At 44.5% G+C, this 17013-nt stretch overlaps 1 protein-coding gene across 8 annotated transcripts in view; it reads left to right on the forward strand.

Moving 5' to 3' along the window:
* Positions 1-17013, forward strand: part of TEAD1 (TEA domain transcription factor 1) — a 152091-nt gene that overhangs the window by 124494 nt on the left and 10584 nt on the right. For all 8 annotated transcript variants that reach the window (XM_014270624.3, XM_074543853.1, XM_014270623.3 and 5 more), the window contains one exon: positions 8083-8256. In XM_014270624.3, the coding sequence (XP_014126099.1) occupies positions 8083-8256 (174 nt within the window). The remainder of the gene's footprint in view (positions 1-8082; positions 8257-17013) is intronic.

Below are 17013 nucleotides of genomic sequence, written 5' to 3' on the forward strand. Positions count from 1 at the left end.
GCCTAATCTGTTTCCTAACCAAAACAAAATTAAGGACTTGCCCAGAAAGCGTGCATATTGCATATTGGGTTTTTTTAATGAAGTTTTAAATTTTCTTTTAATTTTTAGTCTGTATACTGTAGGGTATAGTAAGGGTAGTTTCTGAACTACCGTCGTTACTCCAGTAAGCCTTGAACCTTGACATTAATCCCCATATATTTACCAAGAGCTAGGTAGCCTAGCACTGATTCTACTGCATTGCAAATAAATGGAAAGAACTTCTTTCAGCTGGAACCTGAGAATTTTTTTCGAGATAATTTCTGAAAAGCGAATACTGTCCTGAATGGGTGATATGGACGGGCCATTTTTGTTCAGATTCCTGGCAAAATACAGTAGCCTGGAGAAGAGAGAAGCTATCATTTTGCTTTTATAATCCAGCACTGGAAACCATAGCATTAATGGGCTCTGTTGTTATCCAAGGAGTGTTTACCCTGCGCTGTGGGGATTGGAGACATAGCCCAGAAACCTTACAACAGAGGAATGCTGCTGGCAGGGCCAGATCCCAGTGAAAACACACCCTATCTCAGCTGTCCATGCACACATCACGTGGCAGGGTGCTGCTTTGCTGAGTGGTGGCTTTGCCAGCCTGCCTGGGCTCTGAGGGCAGCAAATATTTGGCAGCAGGTACAGTTCTCTCAGTGCTCACCTGAATTGCCAGAGTTTCCCTGGACCCCTTTGCCTTCCCATGGTCTCATGGCAGCCCTGCCTCTGGTGGGCTTCACCTCAGAGTGCTCCAGGCCCCTCTGGAGCACCCCCTCCACCCCAGCCCTGCGTCCCTCTGGGCAGAGGTTTGGATTTCTGGGTACCACATCCAGGTCTCCCCAGCAGTCACCCTTATCCATGCACGGATTCCCCAGCCCTTGCTGACCCCATGGAACGTGTCCTGCTGATTTCTGGGCTCTGCCATCCCCAGCCTGCCCCACACCAGCGTGTGTGTGTGTGTGCGTGTGCTCCAGGTTACTGGGAAAACACGATGTGGCCACGTGATGCTCAGCCTTGCTGTCTGTGTGTGAATGAAATCTTACTTCTGTGCAGTCTCATTGGCTGTTTTGCCACCTAATTATCCCTTTCCCGGAGGTTTTTATACCATCCATATACAAAGCTCCTGTGCTACTGTGGTGGGGTGTTTGTGTCAGAGGGAGCAAACAGCAGCTGAGCAGCTGAGCAGCTGAGCAGCTCTGGCCCTGCAGGGAGGCAGGGGAGGTGTGAACAGAGGCATGGTTACCCAGGATGGCCCCACAAGCACTGTGAAGCCTTCTTTGGAGCAAACTGATATTATTTGAAATTCCTGAGGGTGCAGAGGCCCACTGGGTCTTGTCCCAGCTTGCAAGAAGCCTGCTGAGAAACCCACCCTTCAAATGCATTTTTATTCAGGAGGGTTTCCAGGACAAGCAGGAGCATCAAACTCCCCAGACTTGTTTTAAAAAAAGCTGTAACACTGTAAAAATGAGACCAAGAGCTCTCCTTGGAGGTGAGAGCAACCCCAGCCTCCTGTGGTGCCTCTGCAGAAAATGTGAATTCCTCCTGCAGCTTTGCCCACCTTTCTTTGTGGGGCTGTTTTGCTGCAGGTACAGTTTGCACAGCAGAGGAAAAATGGGGGTTGATTACTTTTCACATGGAATCAGCGAGGCAGGTGACCTGAGTGTGTTTCCACATTGTGCTCATGAAGTCCTGCAGGCATGTGCTGTGATTGCAGCATCTCCTTTGTGCCTCTGCTGGCCTCAGAAATGAATGTGTTTGTGTGCTGCTACAGGAGACATGTGAGGGAGTTCTCCTCTATCTTCTGAAAAAGGACACTTAGAGATTCATTGCATTGCTGACTTCTCACAGAAAATTACATAAATTAGCATCTTCATCAAATGTGCTTCCAACATTTCATTAAACAAAGGTGACCCTTCCTCCCTCTCTCCCCCAACCCAAAATCAGGCCAGAAAGTCTCATAGTGCTAGAGGCAAGTAGAGCAATTCCACCTCCAACTGTAACCTGGAAGCTTATTGAACTTTTATTGTTCATTTTATTTGGTTTATTGGGATCAGGACTTGATCCTGGCTGACCCCTTGCAGTCCCTATTCCTGGCCAGAAATGAGAAATTTGGGTTTATCAGCTGTGGTGGCTCCCTCAGCCTGCAGTGGGGCTGTGCATGGGCACGAAGGTCCGACCACAAGGAATAATTCCTGGTGGGAGTGGGGCCTGCAGCATTTCTGTGGCTCTTCCAAGGGTAAATGGTGTTTAAAAGTTTTCTAAAAAGCTCAGTGCCAGGCACTTTCAGAGGTTAGTTTAGATTGGGCATTCTGGAGGGTTGGAAATCAGCTCCATAGAGTCCTCTCACTTGTGGACAGCTGTTGATCTGTTGATCTTTTTCCTTGTTTAGACACAAAATTGTTCCATTTGCAAAAGGGAAAAATATAGAAAGGAAACAATAAGGAACCCTCACTGTAACTCTGCATGGCAGAAGATAGTCTGGGGAACACAAGATGGCAAAATATTGGAACACTGACTCTGCAATGAGGATGGGTAAAATTGCTCCACCCTTTCCATGAAAATCAATTCAGTTTATGAATGTCAAGCTGTATTTTCTTTATGTGGCATTTTGTGCTTAAGTACGATTCCTAAATGGTGCATAGGAGTTTCCCTTGCAGGGCCAAGCAGCAGCATTTGGACCTTTGATTATTCCCTGCCCTGTATAACTCTGTTCTCAGCAGATGGAGCAGTTTTTGTGCCCATCTGTTGCTTCCAAGACAGGTTTTCCTTAATGGGAGCTTTCCATTTTTATTCCAGTGGTGCTGTGAAAGTTCAGGACAAATGCTCAAACCAAGCAATCCCATGTTTCCTAACAAATATAAACTGAGCATGAAGGCAGGTTAGAAAGGATCTAAGCAACTGACTGCTACATAAGCAGATATAAAATTCAAAGACTATAACTGAAATGAAAAGAATTCAAAATCTTTATATATATATACACATATACACACATACTCAAGCTTGATTTTCAATCAGAGAAAAAGCCCTATCACCACCCAACAAAAAAAGCCTTTTCTTCTTTTTTGAGGCTTCTTGCTTTTGCTGTCATATTTATTTAAATTGTGAGCACGTCAGACAGCTTTACATTTAAAATATCTATATAGGGCCATACAGAACATGGCTGATGGACATTTTCAGTACTAGTCCACCCATCCAAACTGTCAGATTGTGTTAGGTCCAAATTTCAAAATGTATTTTAAAAAGTGGTGAAGAAATAAAACATTCTTTATGTTTTAATTCAGGTTTTATTGTTGTTGTAAAAAGACTTTGTGAGCCCGGGGAGAATTGTGCCTGAGAACCAGAAAGGGAAAGCAATTGCTCAAGGGCTATAAAAACAGCCTGCCATCATTAGCCAAATGCAGTAAAACTCACCAAAGTTAATCAAACCACCTAAGTGATGAAAAATAAATGAGATCTTTTCAAAAGAAGCCCTCCATCCTTGAACAATATCCATTGTTGCAAGGATTGTTTATCCTTTCTGTACTCCCTGTGAACAGTAGAAAAAGCAGTCCAGCATTTCAGTCACAAGGAAGTCCTTGGTTTAGTGTCTTTGTGATGTGAAAGGACAAGAAAGCAAACTCACATTAGGATGAATGTCTCAGAGCTGCAGACTCTGCACTGGAGGTCATTTTAATCTGGAATCAGGAAGTTTTGCTGAGCACAAGGCTCATTTATTTTGCCGTGCTGGAGAGCTGCTCGTTGGCCGTGGGATGCAAGTGTTCATCTCTGTGAAATGCTCATTTTTGGGTCTCCATAGCTAGAAGTCCCAAGAAAGCACTTTGAAAACCTGGCTGGCACCTGTCTGTGCTCTCCCTGCTGCCTCCATGGGCCTCTCCTCCTTTCCAGGGAGATCTCCCAGCAAAACTGGAACTGCAGGGGACACGTGGGGTGGGCTGTGGCTGTGAATTCCCCCCTCTGCCTGCCCCCAGCAGCTGTCCTGGCTCACCCCAAGGGCTTTGCAGCTGCCTGTGCCTCTGCCCTGCATGTTCCCAACTGGTCCTACAGCTCCCCTGCACCCACCCCCAAACTGGGCAATATCCCCTGCTCTGCTCTGCAGAGAGCAGATAATGGCATGCTCACGTGCTCATTTGTTCCTCTGCTGCATTCAGGGGAGATGTAGATGGCCCTTCTCTGATAAGCAACTATTCAGTAGTTTGTTTTCTTCTGCTGTTGAAATGCGTGGCCCCGTGCCCTGCTCGCTGTGCACTGTCTAACCTCCCTTCCAAATGGAATTAATAATTCCCTCCATTTGCATTTCACAGATGTGCTAGTGCAGTCTTTTTGGATGAAGGAGCATTATTACTCACAATTGACAAACCAAGAAGTTCAGGTGCAAAAGAATGAATGGGCCACTGATTTTGAGGGTCCCCTTTGATTTGTCATGAGCTTGATTTTGCAGAATACTTAACATTATTGAGAGCTTCCTATAGTCAGGCATAATTTCCCCATCTGAGCACTCAGCACTTCTGGAAGTGGGGCTGCAGGGTCTGAAATCAGGCAGGCCAGAGCTGAAAGATGCATCTTCCCTGTTGCAGAAAAGCTGATGGAAACGTTGTGTAAGCACCTTGCCCAAGCAGGCAGTCCCAGTTTCACACTGGGAAGTGCTGGGCAACATTGAGGTGTCAGGGAACTGGCTTCCCTCATCACCTACCTCTCCTACTACTGCAACCATAAAGTCACCCAAAACCCCCTTTTGCTTCACATTTCTGATTCAATCCCTGAGCAGGTCCAGGCAGGAGTCTGAATGCAGGGAGGTCCATGAAAAACCAGGTTGCCCATGCAGCTGTGTGGTAGCATACATCACAGAAAGTTCAGTTAACATTTCACAGGAATGTGTTAAAAACCTTAACAACAGGACTTGGTACAGACTCCAGTTAGAGCATTAAAATGTCATGTTTATAACTCCCAATCTGCTTCAGTGGAGGACAACAGCAGCAGGAATTAAATACTCAGTTACTAGTGTGTTTTGGTAGAAATAAGAAAACTTGTTGGCAGACCAAGCGATTTTCTTACATCAGCAGGAAATTAAAGCGTTTCAGATTTATGAGATACGGCAGCAGAGCCGAGGCTGGGCAGGGTTTGGGTTAGGGCTGCACACAGGCTGCTGATACCCCAGTGCCTGGCTGCCCCCAGGAGCACAGGGCAGGTGTGCCAGTGGGATTTGGGAGCATTGAAGCACCCTTGCACTCAGCTGCTGTGCCCACGAGCAAGGTCATCCCCACAGAAACAGCTGCCCCCTGCCTTCCTCCCTGCTCAGCATCTACATCACCCTGTGCATGGGGAGCCATTCACCCCTCCATGTGCTGATCTGTGTGCTTGTGCCAGGATATAAGGGCAAAACTGGTCAGGAGCTTTTGCAAGTACACGTGCTGGCTGATAGAGCAGGTGTAGGTGGTTTGTCTTTGTTCTGCACCAGCTTAAATGCTTGCATCCCCTGCCATTGGCAATTTGTCTTGGTTCTTTTAAATTCCTAAGTGGATTATAATTTTTCTCGTGGTATTATTTGACAACAGTCATATTTCATGGCTTTACTGCATTCTTTGGATAGCTGGAATTTTTCTAAGGGAAGGAGCTCAGCTTTAAGAGGCGGCCACCTCCAGGGCATGTCGTGTAAATGCAGACACAGGAGACAGAGCTGGGAATGTTCTTCCTGTTCTTGTGTACTTAGAAAATACAGGATTTGACTTGTGCTGGTTTATGGCATCTAAGGCACATTATTGCCCCTATGCCAGATGCAAATCCTTTAAATGCTTTGGTGTGAGTAAATTCCTCAGCAACTAATGCACTTCAATGACTCTGGAATATTCAGTCTAAATCAACAGCGAATTATCAATATAACGAGGATGTTTTTAAGCTTTTCAGACACTAATGGGCACAAAAATATAGGGAGAAAACTTTGCTCCTTTGCCTTTATCCATGCCTCAGTTGCTGTCGTGTTTGTCTAAAAGCGATAGGGATCATTTCAGTGCCCATTTACCCTGCTCCAGTACTGCATTATCATTTGTTAGTTTGCAGAAATATGCCGTGTCTAATTAGCTTAGTAATGATTGTACTTAGCATAGGAATTGCAGCAACATAAGGAGAAAATAATCACACATTGCAATATCAAAATAAACATTTCTGTCCTAAGAATGTTGTCAGGTGATGTCATACCATCTGTCCTACTGTACCCGCTCAGAAATTTTGCTGCAGCAGCATCTGGTGCTTTGGCGAGCTCTGCAGACAACCGTGGCAGCTTTGCAGCTGCCTCCAACTCTGCTTTTATATTTAAAGAGCATTAAGACTTCATGCTCCATGCCCCTATAAATGTGTTTGCTTTTGCTGAAGTTCGGATCCTGAGCAATTTGTATATTTGCCTGGCTTGCAGAATAAGGCACAGTGTGCGAATTGTCTTGGGAGTTTGCAGTGGCCAAACTGTAAAATGCAGCTCTCCCTTCCCCCTTGTCTCCCCAGCCATCTTTGGGCTGGGAGAGAGACACCCTTTTGGGGAGGAGGACAATTTACAGGAGAATCTGAGCCCTCGATTCTGTTTCCATAAAAATGTGGTTATTTGTACAACCTGGAACAACTCCAGCAGAGAAGACTGAGAGGAAACAATCCCCAGGTTTTTTTGCTTGTGGAAATGCCTTAATGAGATGTTATGTTTCCTTCTACAAAATTTAGAAAGAAATACAACCCTGCGAGAAAACACAGGCTGTATCTCGTTTTTGGCCCCATACCCAGATGAGTGTTCTCTGGTTCTAAATTCAGATTTCACTGTGCTAGATGATTTTTTAATAGATTTCAATTTCATTTCATAAGTGCAGAAATCCAGCCAGTCCATTTCCTTTTCCCCAGAGTTTTGGACATCTGCTAGGGAAGACTTTGCTCACACCGAAGGAAGGCTCTGAGTGGTTGCCCAATTCATTTAGATTTGTCACTTCAATTTGTTCATTCAGCAGGTACATTGTAAACAAAATAGCTTAAATGAGGTTTGCTTTGGGGTTTTAAATATTTTATTTGTGCCTAGCTTTTGGGAATTGCCCCTTATGTACAGCATCTGTTCAGTGTGACAGGGTTCTCTAGTGTTCATTGACTGCATGTCAGCTTTCCCTTAACTGAGTTAGCGAAATGTTTTATGATCTGCATGGGGAAAGCCCCCAGTGTTTAATCCTGCCCCTCTGGAGCTCCTTCACTCTGCTCTGGTGGTCCTGGGAGGTGCTGATTGACTGCTGGAGGGTCTTTCTTGGTGTTCATCCTTCCAGCTTCGTTTCGGGTGCTGAAAGGTTCTCTTGGGGGAATGGCAGCCCCTGAAAGATCATGTTGGGCTCCTTTGGGGTGGACTTCACTGGGCCAAGGGTGTCCCCCAGGCAGGAGAGGTGCTGCCAAGGTGATTGCTGTGGTTATAGTGAGGTGTGATGGGATGAAGTTAAGAAATGGGAAATTGAGGCTGAATGCGTTTTGGCAGGGATGGTCATCTACAGAGCTGGCTCCCGAGGGAAGGGGGAAAAGTTGGGCTCTTGAATATTACATGGGTTGAAATACAGGAGGACAATGTCTGTAGGAACAGCAGTGCAGAGTAACTGGCCTTCTTGTCATCCTGCAGTCAAAAGGGAATGCCCTCCATCTCTTTTTACTTGAGATGGAGGTTTGCAATGTGCAGGAGCGGGCTCTGTGGCACCAGCAGAAATTCAGGCTCTGAGGACACAGGCCATTAAAACTGGCTGTTTAAAGGAGCAAAAATAGGCTTTTCTCCTGAGCAATTCATCTTTTTATGCCCGTTGAAGGGCTCTTTATCACCGTGCTGCCACTGGGCCTTGCAGTGTAAATGACCCCCTTGCAGAGGCTTTGGGGCTTGCAGTGGGGACACAGGGGTTTTATTTGATGTTGACCCTTGTTCACAAGGATGTGTGCCACAATCAGTGAAGCTGTTCCTGGCAACCATACTGCAGAAAATCCCAGTGCCAGGAGGGAGTGATGCAGTCCATGGGAGCACAGCCCTGCTCTGTTCCCCTTGCTGATTTCCCTGTTTCTGCCCTGCAGTACAACAAACACCTCTTCGTGCACATCGGACACGCCAACCATTCTTACAGCGACCCCTTGCTGGAGTCGGTGGACATCCGCCAGATCTACGACAAATTCCCCGAGAAGAAGGGCGGCCTGAAGGAGCTCTTTGGGAAGGGGCCGCAGAACGCTTTCTTCCTCGTCAAATTCTGGGTGAGTCAGCTGGGAAAAACGCCAAGCGCTTCATTTGAAAAGTTTAAAAGTAATAAAATGGTTATAAAAATAGTAATACAATTAGGGTAATAATAATTTGGACAATTTGAATTAGGACAATATGAGACAATAGAGACAAAGAGTTATAGATGGTCCAGGTACCTTTTCTGGGCACAATAAGCCCCAAAAAGGCCCCATGTTAACAGAGGATTAACCCTTAAAAGCAGCAGCCTGTTGCATATTCATAGACTTCATACACGATGCATAAATTCCATTCAAACACAGGATTCTGTCTGGTCATTATCAACTTTTTCCTCTGAATCCTGACAGCATCTTGAAGGCAGGAAGAAGTTAATTTCCTCTGATTATGGAGCAATAAATTCTTTTTCTCTGAAAGATTCAGGTGTCCTGTGGCTGCTATCTCGCTGCAAGCCCTTTCTTTAACAAAAGCATCTTACATAGCACAGTTTCTATTTTAACATTTTTTATAACCTAAAACTATATTTTACACACTACTTAAGAGCCTTAATACAGCATTGCTTCCTAACACAGCACATATAATATTCATTTCAATATTTGCGAAAAGCCAATCATAAAATACATGAGCCCCATTTGGAGATGGGAACTGCCATCTAGTGGTCCAGGGAAAGGCAGGGAATGGAGGCTGCTTTGGGTATTTCCAAGGTGCAGCTGCTGCCAGGTGCAGGGTGTGAGGACCAGCCCTGCCATCAGCCCCTGCTTGTGCAGAGACATCCAGGCTGAGACAGCTCTGAGCTGGGAGGCTCTCAGGGCTGTTTTCTTGAAGCACATCTGTTTTCTCCTTGCCTTTTTGTTAGTCAGCCACAGGATTCTGCTCCATAGTGTGTCATGTTCAGAGCAGGGGTGAAAGAATAAGTGGAATGGAGGGCTGGGATGCTGCATATTGATCTAGTAGTGATGAATTTCATTGATAAGCCAGGTTTTTCTTATTGTATTTGCAAATTATTGTGTTAGTGACATAATCATAAAATAATTTAGGCTGGAAAAGGTCCCAGATCATTGAGTTCAACTATCAGCCAAGTCCACCACTAAACTACTAAAAGGTTCATCCAAAAGGATCAGCAAATCTGCAGGCTGAGCCTCATGCTTATACTAAAGCTTTTTATGCTCACTAATTTGTTGGGGTACTTTTTTGTGGCATGCTCATTTTCATAGCGGCAGTTAGCATCTAAGCATTTACATTTTTTTCTTTGAAAATTTCACTAAAAGGGGCATATTCAGGGTTTAATTACAGGGTGGACAGGTTGAGGCTGAAACCAGAAGAGGTTGATCTGGAACCACTGCTTATGATCAGATTTCCTTGAGCTTATCTATGGGATTTGAAATACTCTACACCTCATAAATGCCCCAGACTTCACATCTTTCCAAGAGCTTCTGTGGCACCAGATTTCGGAGTGGAAACTGGAATGAGGGAAACTCTTTTTTTACTTAAATCTGGATGTAGAAGGACTAAGCCACTGAGCAGAAGCTGTGTTGGACTGCAGAAGAAACCCACTGAGAAATTCACAGGGCTTAAAAGTGGGCCTGTGAGCTGTATAGCGAGTCTTTGAGGGCTGGCTGAGCAAAGAGGCCAGAAAGAGCAAAGAACAGAGCAGAGGGAGCTGAAACACAGTGATACCAGTGGTCTGGAACAGGCAGGTGAGAATGTGGGGTCAAAAAGAGGGAGGCAGTGGGAAGAGGGAGCATTTGGGATAAGGAAACACAGGGATGAAGAACAGCAAAGAAAGTTTCTGGGAGGTGAGAAAAGGACAAACATAACAGCAGGAGAAATCTGGCAGCAGTGGAGCAGAGCTGGGAGTTAAGGGTCTGTGACCACTAAATACATTTCCTTGAGAAATTTGCCTTGAGGTGAGGCCATCATCTCACCAATCCTCTCTGTGTAATAAATATTTGCAGAGCACACTGGCAAGAATGAATGTCACTTCACATGCCTGTTCTCATTTCCCACAGAGGATGATAAGCCTCAGACTTTATACTAGATGTGGATGCAGCAGAGATTTATGATATGGTAACTGAGGAATTGTATGTTCTGCTTTTTCTCCACGTGGAAATTGATTTTCAGGCACACTGAATGCTCCAAGGTGTACCTAAAGCCAGTAGAGGCCTTCTTTGGGTCACTGGGGTCTGTGGTGCTCTCCTGACTTTGGAAATCCCGGTGCCAGCCTTCTGTGCTCTGTCTGCTGCCAGCAGTGCTCCCCTGGAACACTCCTGTCCTAGCCCCACATCTGTGACACATCTGGGGGGCTGACACCCCCCTGCTCCCCAAGTGCTCACTGACACATCAGACTCAGGCTGCTGTGAGGCCTCGAGGCGATGCCGTGAAATAAACCTCTGTGGAATGTGCAATTCTGAGCTCAGCACGGGTCCTGAGGAGCTCAGGAAGCAGCACAGGGAACAGCAGAGACACAGAAAGGTTGTGAGGATGTTCAGAGGGTGGCTGTGCAGCTGTGCAGCTAAAGCCTGTGGCATGACACAATTCAGCAGCCAGGATGTGCAGGCAGCTTCAATCCAACATTTCCTAATCTCGCCGTGCCTTCCAACATAATGGCCTTTTAACACAATTTTGTGCTGTATTAACTTAGAGATTAAAAAACATACAGTGCTAACATCCTTCTGAGTTATACATTAAAAATGTGGTGAGAACGCTTTCCTGAGCCATGATCTTAAAATAAACCAGTGGATTTTCTCTCTCATCAAGTGAGTGAGGCAGAGAAGGGGCCTGGGGTGGTGTTTGCGTGTTGCAAGAGTCATAAGGAATGCTCTTCTAGGAAAAACTTCACACCAGTGGCCCCCAGTCCTAAACATGTGTAGGAATATGTCCAGGAAAACCAGAAGATAGCTAGTCATGAAAATTAGATCCTAAGCTGTCAGCTCACTGTCCTTTATTACTCTCACCCCAACAGGGCATTTCTTCAGGAAAAAAAGGATGCTGTTCCCTTTTGTATGGGGAGTGTTAAAAAACACTTTTAACCAGTCATAATATCACCAGGAAAAAGCTGGCACAGGTTGCTGACAGTGGTTTTTGACCCTATAAGTATTCTCAAATATATTCATATGGAGAGAGATTAATTTTGGCTGAATTAAGTGTCTGGTTCTGAATTAGTATCACCTCTCTCATCATCTGCTACTCCTCCTACTCTGTAAGTTCAGCTCCTCCCTGCTTCAGTTCATGATGTGTGGTTATTGCCTAGTCCCAATACTCTGTCTCACCATTAATTTCCCATTTCCCATCCTTTGTGCTGTCTCCCTCCCTCACTCCCATGTAGCCATCAATCATTTATTTGCTCAGCACTGTAAGCTGCTGCATCCCAGGTGATCGTAGCACCCCTTGTTTGGGTGGGCAAAAGAGGAAGGTGAATTTTGGTTGGGCACATAATAACAGGTGTGAAAGCACTCTGAGGAGATTCAGTGAACAAAAGGCAGGGTCTGAGTGAAAGAAGCCAAAGCAAACCGGAGAAGGGGAGCTGGAGAGTGAGAAGGTTGAAAGTGAAGGCGAGGATTGGGTGCCAGGAGGAATGGTGACCCTGCAAATGGAATTAAGGGGAGTCAGCATGCCACTGGAGGCAGCACAAAGGGTGTTTTGTTGTACATTAATCGTGCTGTGGAATGGGAATATGGGAAACAGGAAGACCACAGATGAGTACTTGTGCTGAGGATGACTAAGGCAGAAGGCAGCTGAGCTCTGGTAGCTGGAAAGAAAACTCCTCTGGCTCTTTCCCCTTTAGTTCTGCTTCAGGCTGCTCACCAGCACAGCTTTCCCTGCTGTCCTGATTTCAGTAATAAGGTTTGACTGCAAAAAAGGTGGGAGGGAAAGGTCTGAGATCCTGCAAGAAGACATCTGTCAGTTGTGGATTTGACCTACCCAGGCAGCACTGGGATGGAGTACAAAGCAAAGTTTGCTTTGCTGTGCAGAGCTTTATTGGTTTGTGCAGATTGTATCTCATGGGAAACACAGCCTGATGCTGGGAATGGATGAGCTCCTGGCCCTGGTCCTGGTGACACATCTGGATGTCACACTTTTGGGCCTCTTCCTACATAGCAGTGCAGGAGGTACAAAAGGAAGAGACGACTCCTCCTACACCACCTCAAACAACCTGCAGTGCAATGCCCTGGTCCTTGCCTTGCGCCTGGAATGCAGTGACTTTGTTCCTCTGCTTTATCCCAGAGAGCCCCTGGGAACCCCAGAGTTCAGGAGAATTGCCACAGAGACAGAGTTTTACACCAATGGGGGAGTTTCCACTTGGCGTGCTGTAAATAAGGAGCCATGTCCTGATGGTGTGGCACAGGAAGTTTGTGTGACAGGGGTATGAGACTGGAGATTACTGGGTTACAGAATTAAAACAAAAATAATGAACAAATGTAAAAGCTGTCCTAGAACACTGATGCAGAATTCAGAGAAGAGTATCTGTGGAGGAAACCCTTCCCTGGGTGCAGGTTAATTGCACAATCCTGCTTCTCTCACCTCATGGGACTAAGCCCAATCTGTGCAAAACAACCAGGAATGATTTGTGCCATCTAACCTTAATCTGAGTGTGGTCAGTGTTCCTGGTGGTCAGTTTGTATTTAAACTGCTTTTGTGACTTGGGAATAGCCCCAGAGTTTTCTGCTCTTTGAAGTTCCAGTCAGTCTGTCTAAAAGCTCAGTCAGCACAGGGTGCCTGTGCTGGTTTCTTTCCATGTTCATATCCAGTGCTAGCCCCACTGATTGCTCACTACTATCCCTAAATTCTCGAATTGTAAGCAATACACTTAGGCCTCCTAGACTAAATTGTGCTGCTGTAGCTTTGTTATTTCTCTCTCAGGTTTTGCCTCAACCCCAAGTGCAAATTTTGAGGCAAATTTTGCATGACTTTTCCATGTAACCCACATGCCTGCCTCCACAGGGATCCTCAGTGCTGGTGTAAGCACACCTTGCAATAAAGTGCTGGGATTTTGTGTCTCTCATTCTTCCAAATGCTCTGTGCCAGCCTGAACTCTGATTTCTGCAGCTACAGGGGCAGGTTTGGGAAGCAAATGTGTCTGAAAGGAGAATGGTTGTTCTCTCATTGGTGACATAGGAAAAAAACAACTGATATAAATTAATGTTGGCCTGTCAGGCTTTCCATGGATCTGATCCACTGACTTAATTTTGTGTTTGCAGTAGCTTGAACTATTCTTCTAACTGAGGAAAGCTTAACCAGAGCTCACTGCAACTCTGAAACCAAGACCCAAACTCATCTGAAGATGCGTGGATGATATTAATTGATGTTTAAAATGAATGCCTCTATTTGCAGGAATCTGCAATGCAAACTAGGAGTTTTAGAAAGTAATGCATATTATAATTAGGGCAAGCTTTTAAAGATGCTTTGAAGTCCTAAACATTTTTGAAATTCAAATGTGGGATGGAAATAAAGGAATCTACACAATAAAGGGGCATTAAATTATGTCTCCCAAAATTTCACTGTTTTATAGATGTAAATATATGCCATAATTAGTGGTAAGTAACATGAGGAGGATAGTTAAGTTTATTCCTATTCTTATTCAAAACAGCTGTGGCATGAAAAATAATGCTCCTTCTCTTTGTGATACACTGGAACAAACAATTTACCCATGTAATCAGTGTTCAGAAATGGCTTGTGCCTGTGGTCTCCTCCCACCCCCTCTGAATTTATCCCCATGTGCCTCCAGCCGTCTTAAAAGGTGCAGAGATTCTTTGTGCCCTTCATTCACACACACAATCGGGTCTCCTTTTCTTTTCTTTTCTTTTCTTTTCTTTTCTTTTCTTTTCTTTTCTTTTCTTTTCTTTTCTTTTCTTTTCTTTTCTTTTCTTTTCTTTTCTTTTCTTTTCTTTTCTTTTCTTTTCTTTTCTTTTCTTTTCTTTTCTTTTCTTCTTTCCTTCTTTCTCTTTTTCTCTTTCTTTTCTCTCTTTCTTTCTTTCTTTCTTTCTTTCTTTCTTTCTTTCTCTCTCTCTCTCTCTCTCTTTCTTCTTTCTCTTTTTCTTTCTTTCTCTCTTTCTTCTTTCTCTTTCTTTCTTTCTTTCTTTCTTTCTTTCTTTCTCTCTTTCTTTCTCTCTCTCTCTTTCTTCTTTCTCTTTTTCTTTCTTTCTCTCTTTCTTCTTTCTCTTTCTTTCTTTCTCTCTCTCTTTCTTTCTCTTTCTCTCCCTCTTTCTCCTTCCTTCCTTCCTTCCTTCCTTCCTTCCTTCCTTCCTTCCTTCCTTCCTTCCTTCCTTCCTTCCTTCCTTCCTTCCGCCACTTCCTTCCGCCACTTCCTTCCGCCACTTCCTTCCGCCACTTCCTTCCTTCCGCCACTTCCTTCCGCCACTTCCTTCCTTCCGCCACTTCCTTCCGCCACTTCCTTCCGCCACTTCCTTCCTTCCTTCCGCCACTTCCTTCCGCCACTTCCTTCCTTCCTCTCTCTCTTTCTTTCTTTCTTTCTTTCTTTCTCTTTCTTTCTTTCTTTCTTTCTTTCTTTCTCTTTCTTTCTTTCTTTCTTTCTTTCTTTCTTTCTTTCTTTCTTTCTTTCTTTCTTTCTTTCTTTCTTTCTTTCTTTCTTTCTTTCTTTCTTTCTTTCTTTCTTTCTTTCTTTTTCTTCCTTTCTTCCTTTCTTCCTTTCTTCCTTTCTTCCTTTCTTCCTTTCTTCCTTTCTTCCTTTCTTCCTTCCTTTCTTTCTTCCTTTCTTTCTTTCCTTTCTTTCTTTCCTTTCTTTCTTTCTTGCTTTCTTTCTTTCTTGCTTTCTTTCTTTCTTGCTTTCCTTTCCTACATTTCTTTCTCTCTTCTTTTCTTTCCTTTCTTCCTTGTAATTTATATTGCATAATCCAGAATCTGGGACTTCCCTCCACACACACACACACACACAGCATGACTGCCAGATGATCTGCACTCACAACTGGGGCCTGTAACAAGAATGGCTCCAAGGCCAGCATGCAAATGCATGCAAAACAAACGAGATATGGAAGAAAGCAGCCCTGGCACAGGGAAGAGGACCCCGAGCAGGGTGGCAGTGGAAGGGGCAGGGTCAGAGCAGCTCGGTTTGTCCATCTCAAACCCAGCCCTGCTCACCATTCCTGAGCTGCACAGCAGCGTGCCAACGGCCCAGATGCTCCCTCTGGAAAAAATTGCTTCACAGTTTGGAATGGCTGCTCTTTGGTGGAGCTCTGGAGAGGAGGAGGGTGCTGGGTAACCCACCTGCCTGCTCAGCTCTAGGTGCTGTAATTAGTGCCCTTATTAATGTGCCCCATGGGAGTGCTGAGTGCCACTGCAAACTGCCCTGGCCCTCCCCAGCTCCCACTGCTTCCAGTAGGTGCTGCTTTCCTTCTACTCAGCAGGATGCAGTTAGGCTCTTCTCAGCAAGTTTTGCTGGAGTTGCTTTTGTGTTAGCCAAAGCTGTTATTATTCCACAAGCACTCTGCCTGTAGCACAGAGCCTGAGAGCTCTGGGGAAGGGAATGGGGTTTTTAATTTATTTTAAATTTATTTTTACTCTTTATTTTGGTTGCAGCCATCTCTCTTTAGGTGCAAGCTCCAGCATACTGGCAGAGACTTCTCCATTCAGTGTGTTGAACACTTGGTGCTCATAATATGCAATATTTCCAGTGCTACCCATTGACAAGCTGTGCTTTATTAATGAATTAATCATGCTCTTGCACTGGAGATAGGCTGCCAGAAATCTGAGTGCCTCTTCCACCTCCAAGTGTATTCATATAAAACTCGGTGCCCAGAAATAAATCTGAATTAGAGTTTTACTCTTGAAAGGAAAAAAAAAATTAAAAATTCCATTTGTGGTTTGAGGCTTTTTTCCCCCTAAATTGTATTGATCTTTAAAACTCAATGAGTAAATGGACTCCTGTTCATTAATGTGATCATCCCATAATGTTTGACATGCCATAGTATTTGAACTCACACCAATATATTTCAAGTCACAGCACTCCAGAGGTTTGGCTGTTGTCACCTTTTTCACAAGGATCATTGAAACAGGAAATTATAAGGAGAAGACTAATAAGATAAACTTCTGTATTTCAGTTTTGTTATTATATTTATGTAGCCCTACCTGCCACAGGTAGCTCAGGCAGTGAACCTCACTAAGTAATGTTTGCCTTTGCACAGTACCAAGCTACTCAAACCAGAGCATCCCTGTCAGATCCTCAGCTGGTGTAAAAAGACCCCAAGGCGATTTCTCCTCATCTGAGAATCATTCCAGCATTTCCATGGCCATCAGGGTTATCAGCCCCTGCCTTGTGTCTCATTTTGATTTTGCTTAGCTTTCTGCTTTTTAATGCTCTTTTCTGCAAGATTTAATCTAGGAGAGGGCTCTTCCCAAGTAGCAACTTGTAGGCTATGACAAGGTTGTGGAAAAACTTCCCTTGGAAAAAGTAAGTAGATGGAGTTTCATTAGTCATTCACTACAAAGGATGTTTTCCAGACCTGAAATCATTCGTGTAGCTCTTTGCTGAACACTTTCCAATTTTCCAACATCCCTTTTAAAATGTAGACACGAGGCCTGGAATCACTGCTGTAGTTAGGAGCTAAAGCTGAATACCAGGGCATTCATTTATGACACATCACCTTGTTCTCACATCTACAGCTCTCACAGCCACATGGGTACTCATAACCTTTTGGAGAAGGGAAAAAAAACAGCAAAAAATTTATTTTAATTTCATCAGTTTGAAAAATACAATTTAGCTTTCAGATGTATATGTTTAGACAAATCCCTTGCTATTTAAGCCATAATAATATTCTTAAGTC

Source organism: Zonotrichia albicollis, chromosome 6 (genome assembly GCF_047830755.1).
Source record: "Zonotrichia albicollis isolate bZonAlb1 chromosome 6, bZonAlb1.hap1, whole genome shotgun sequence".
Taxonomy (NCBI): Eukaryota; Metazoa; Chordata; class Aves; order Passeriformes; family Passerellidae; genus Zonotrichia; species Zonotrichia albicollis.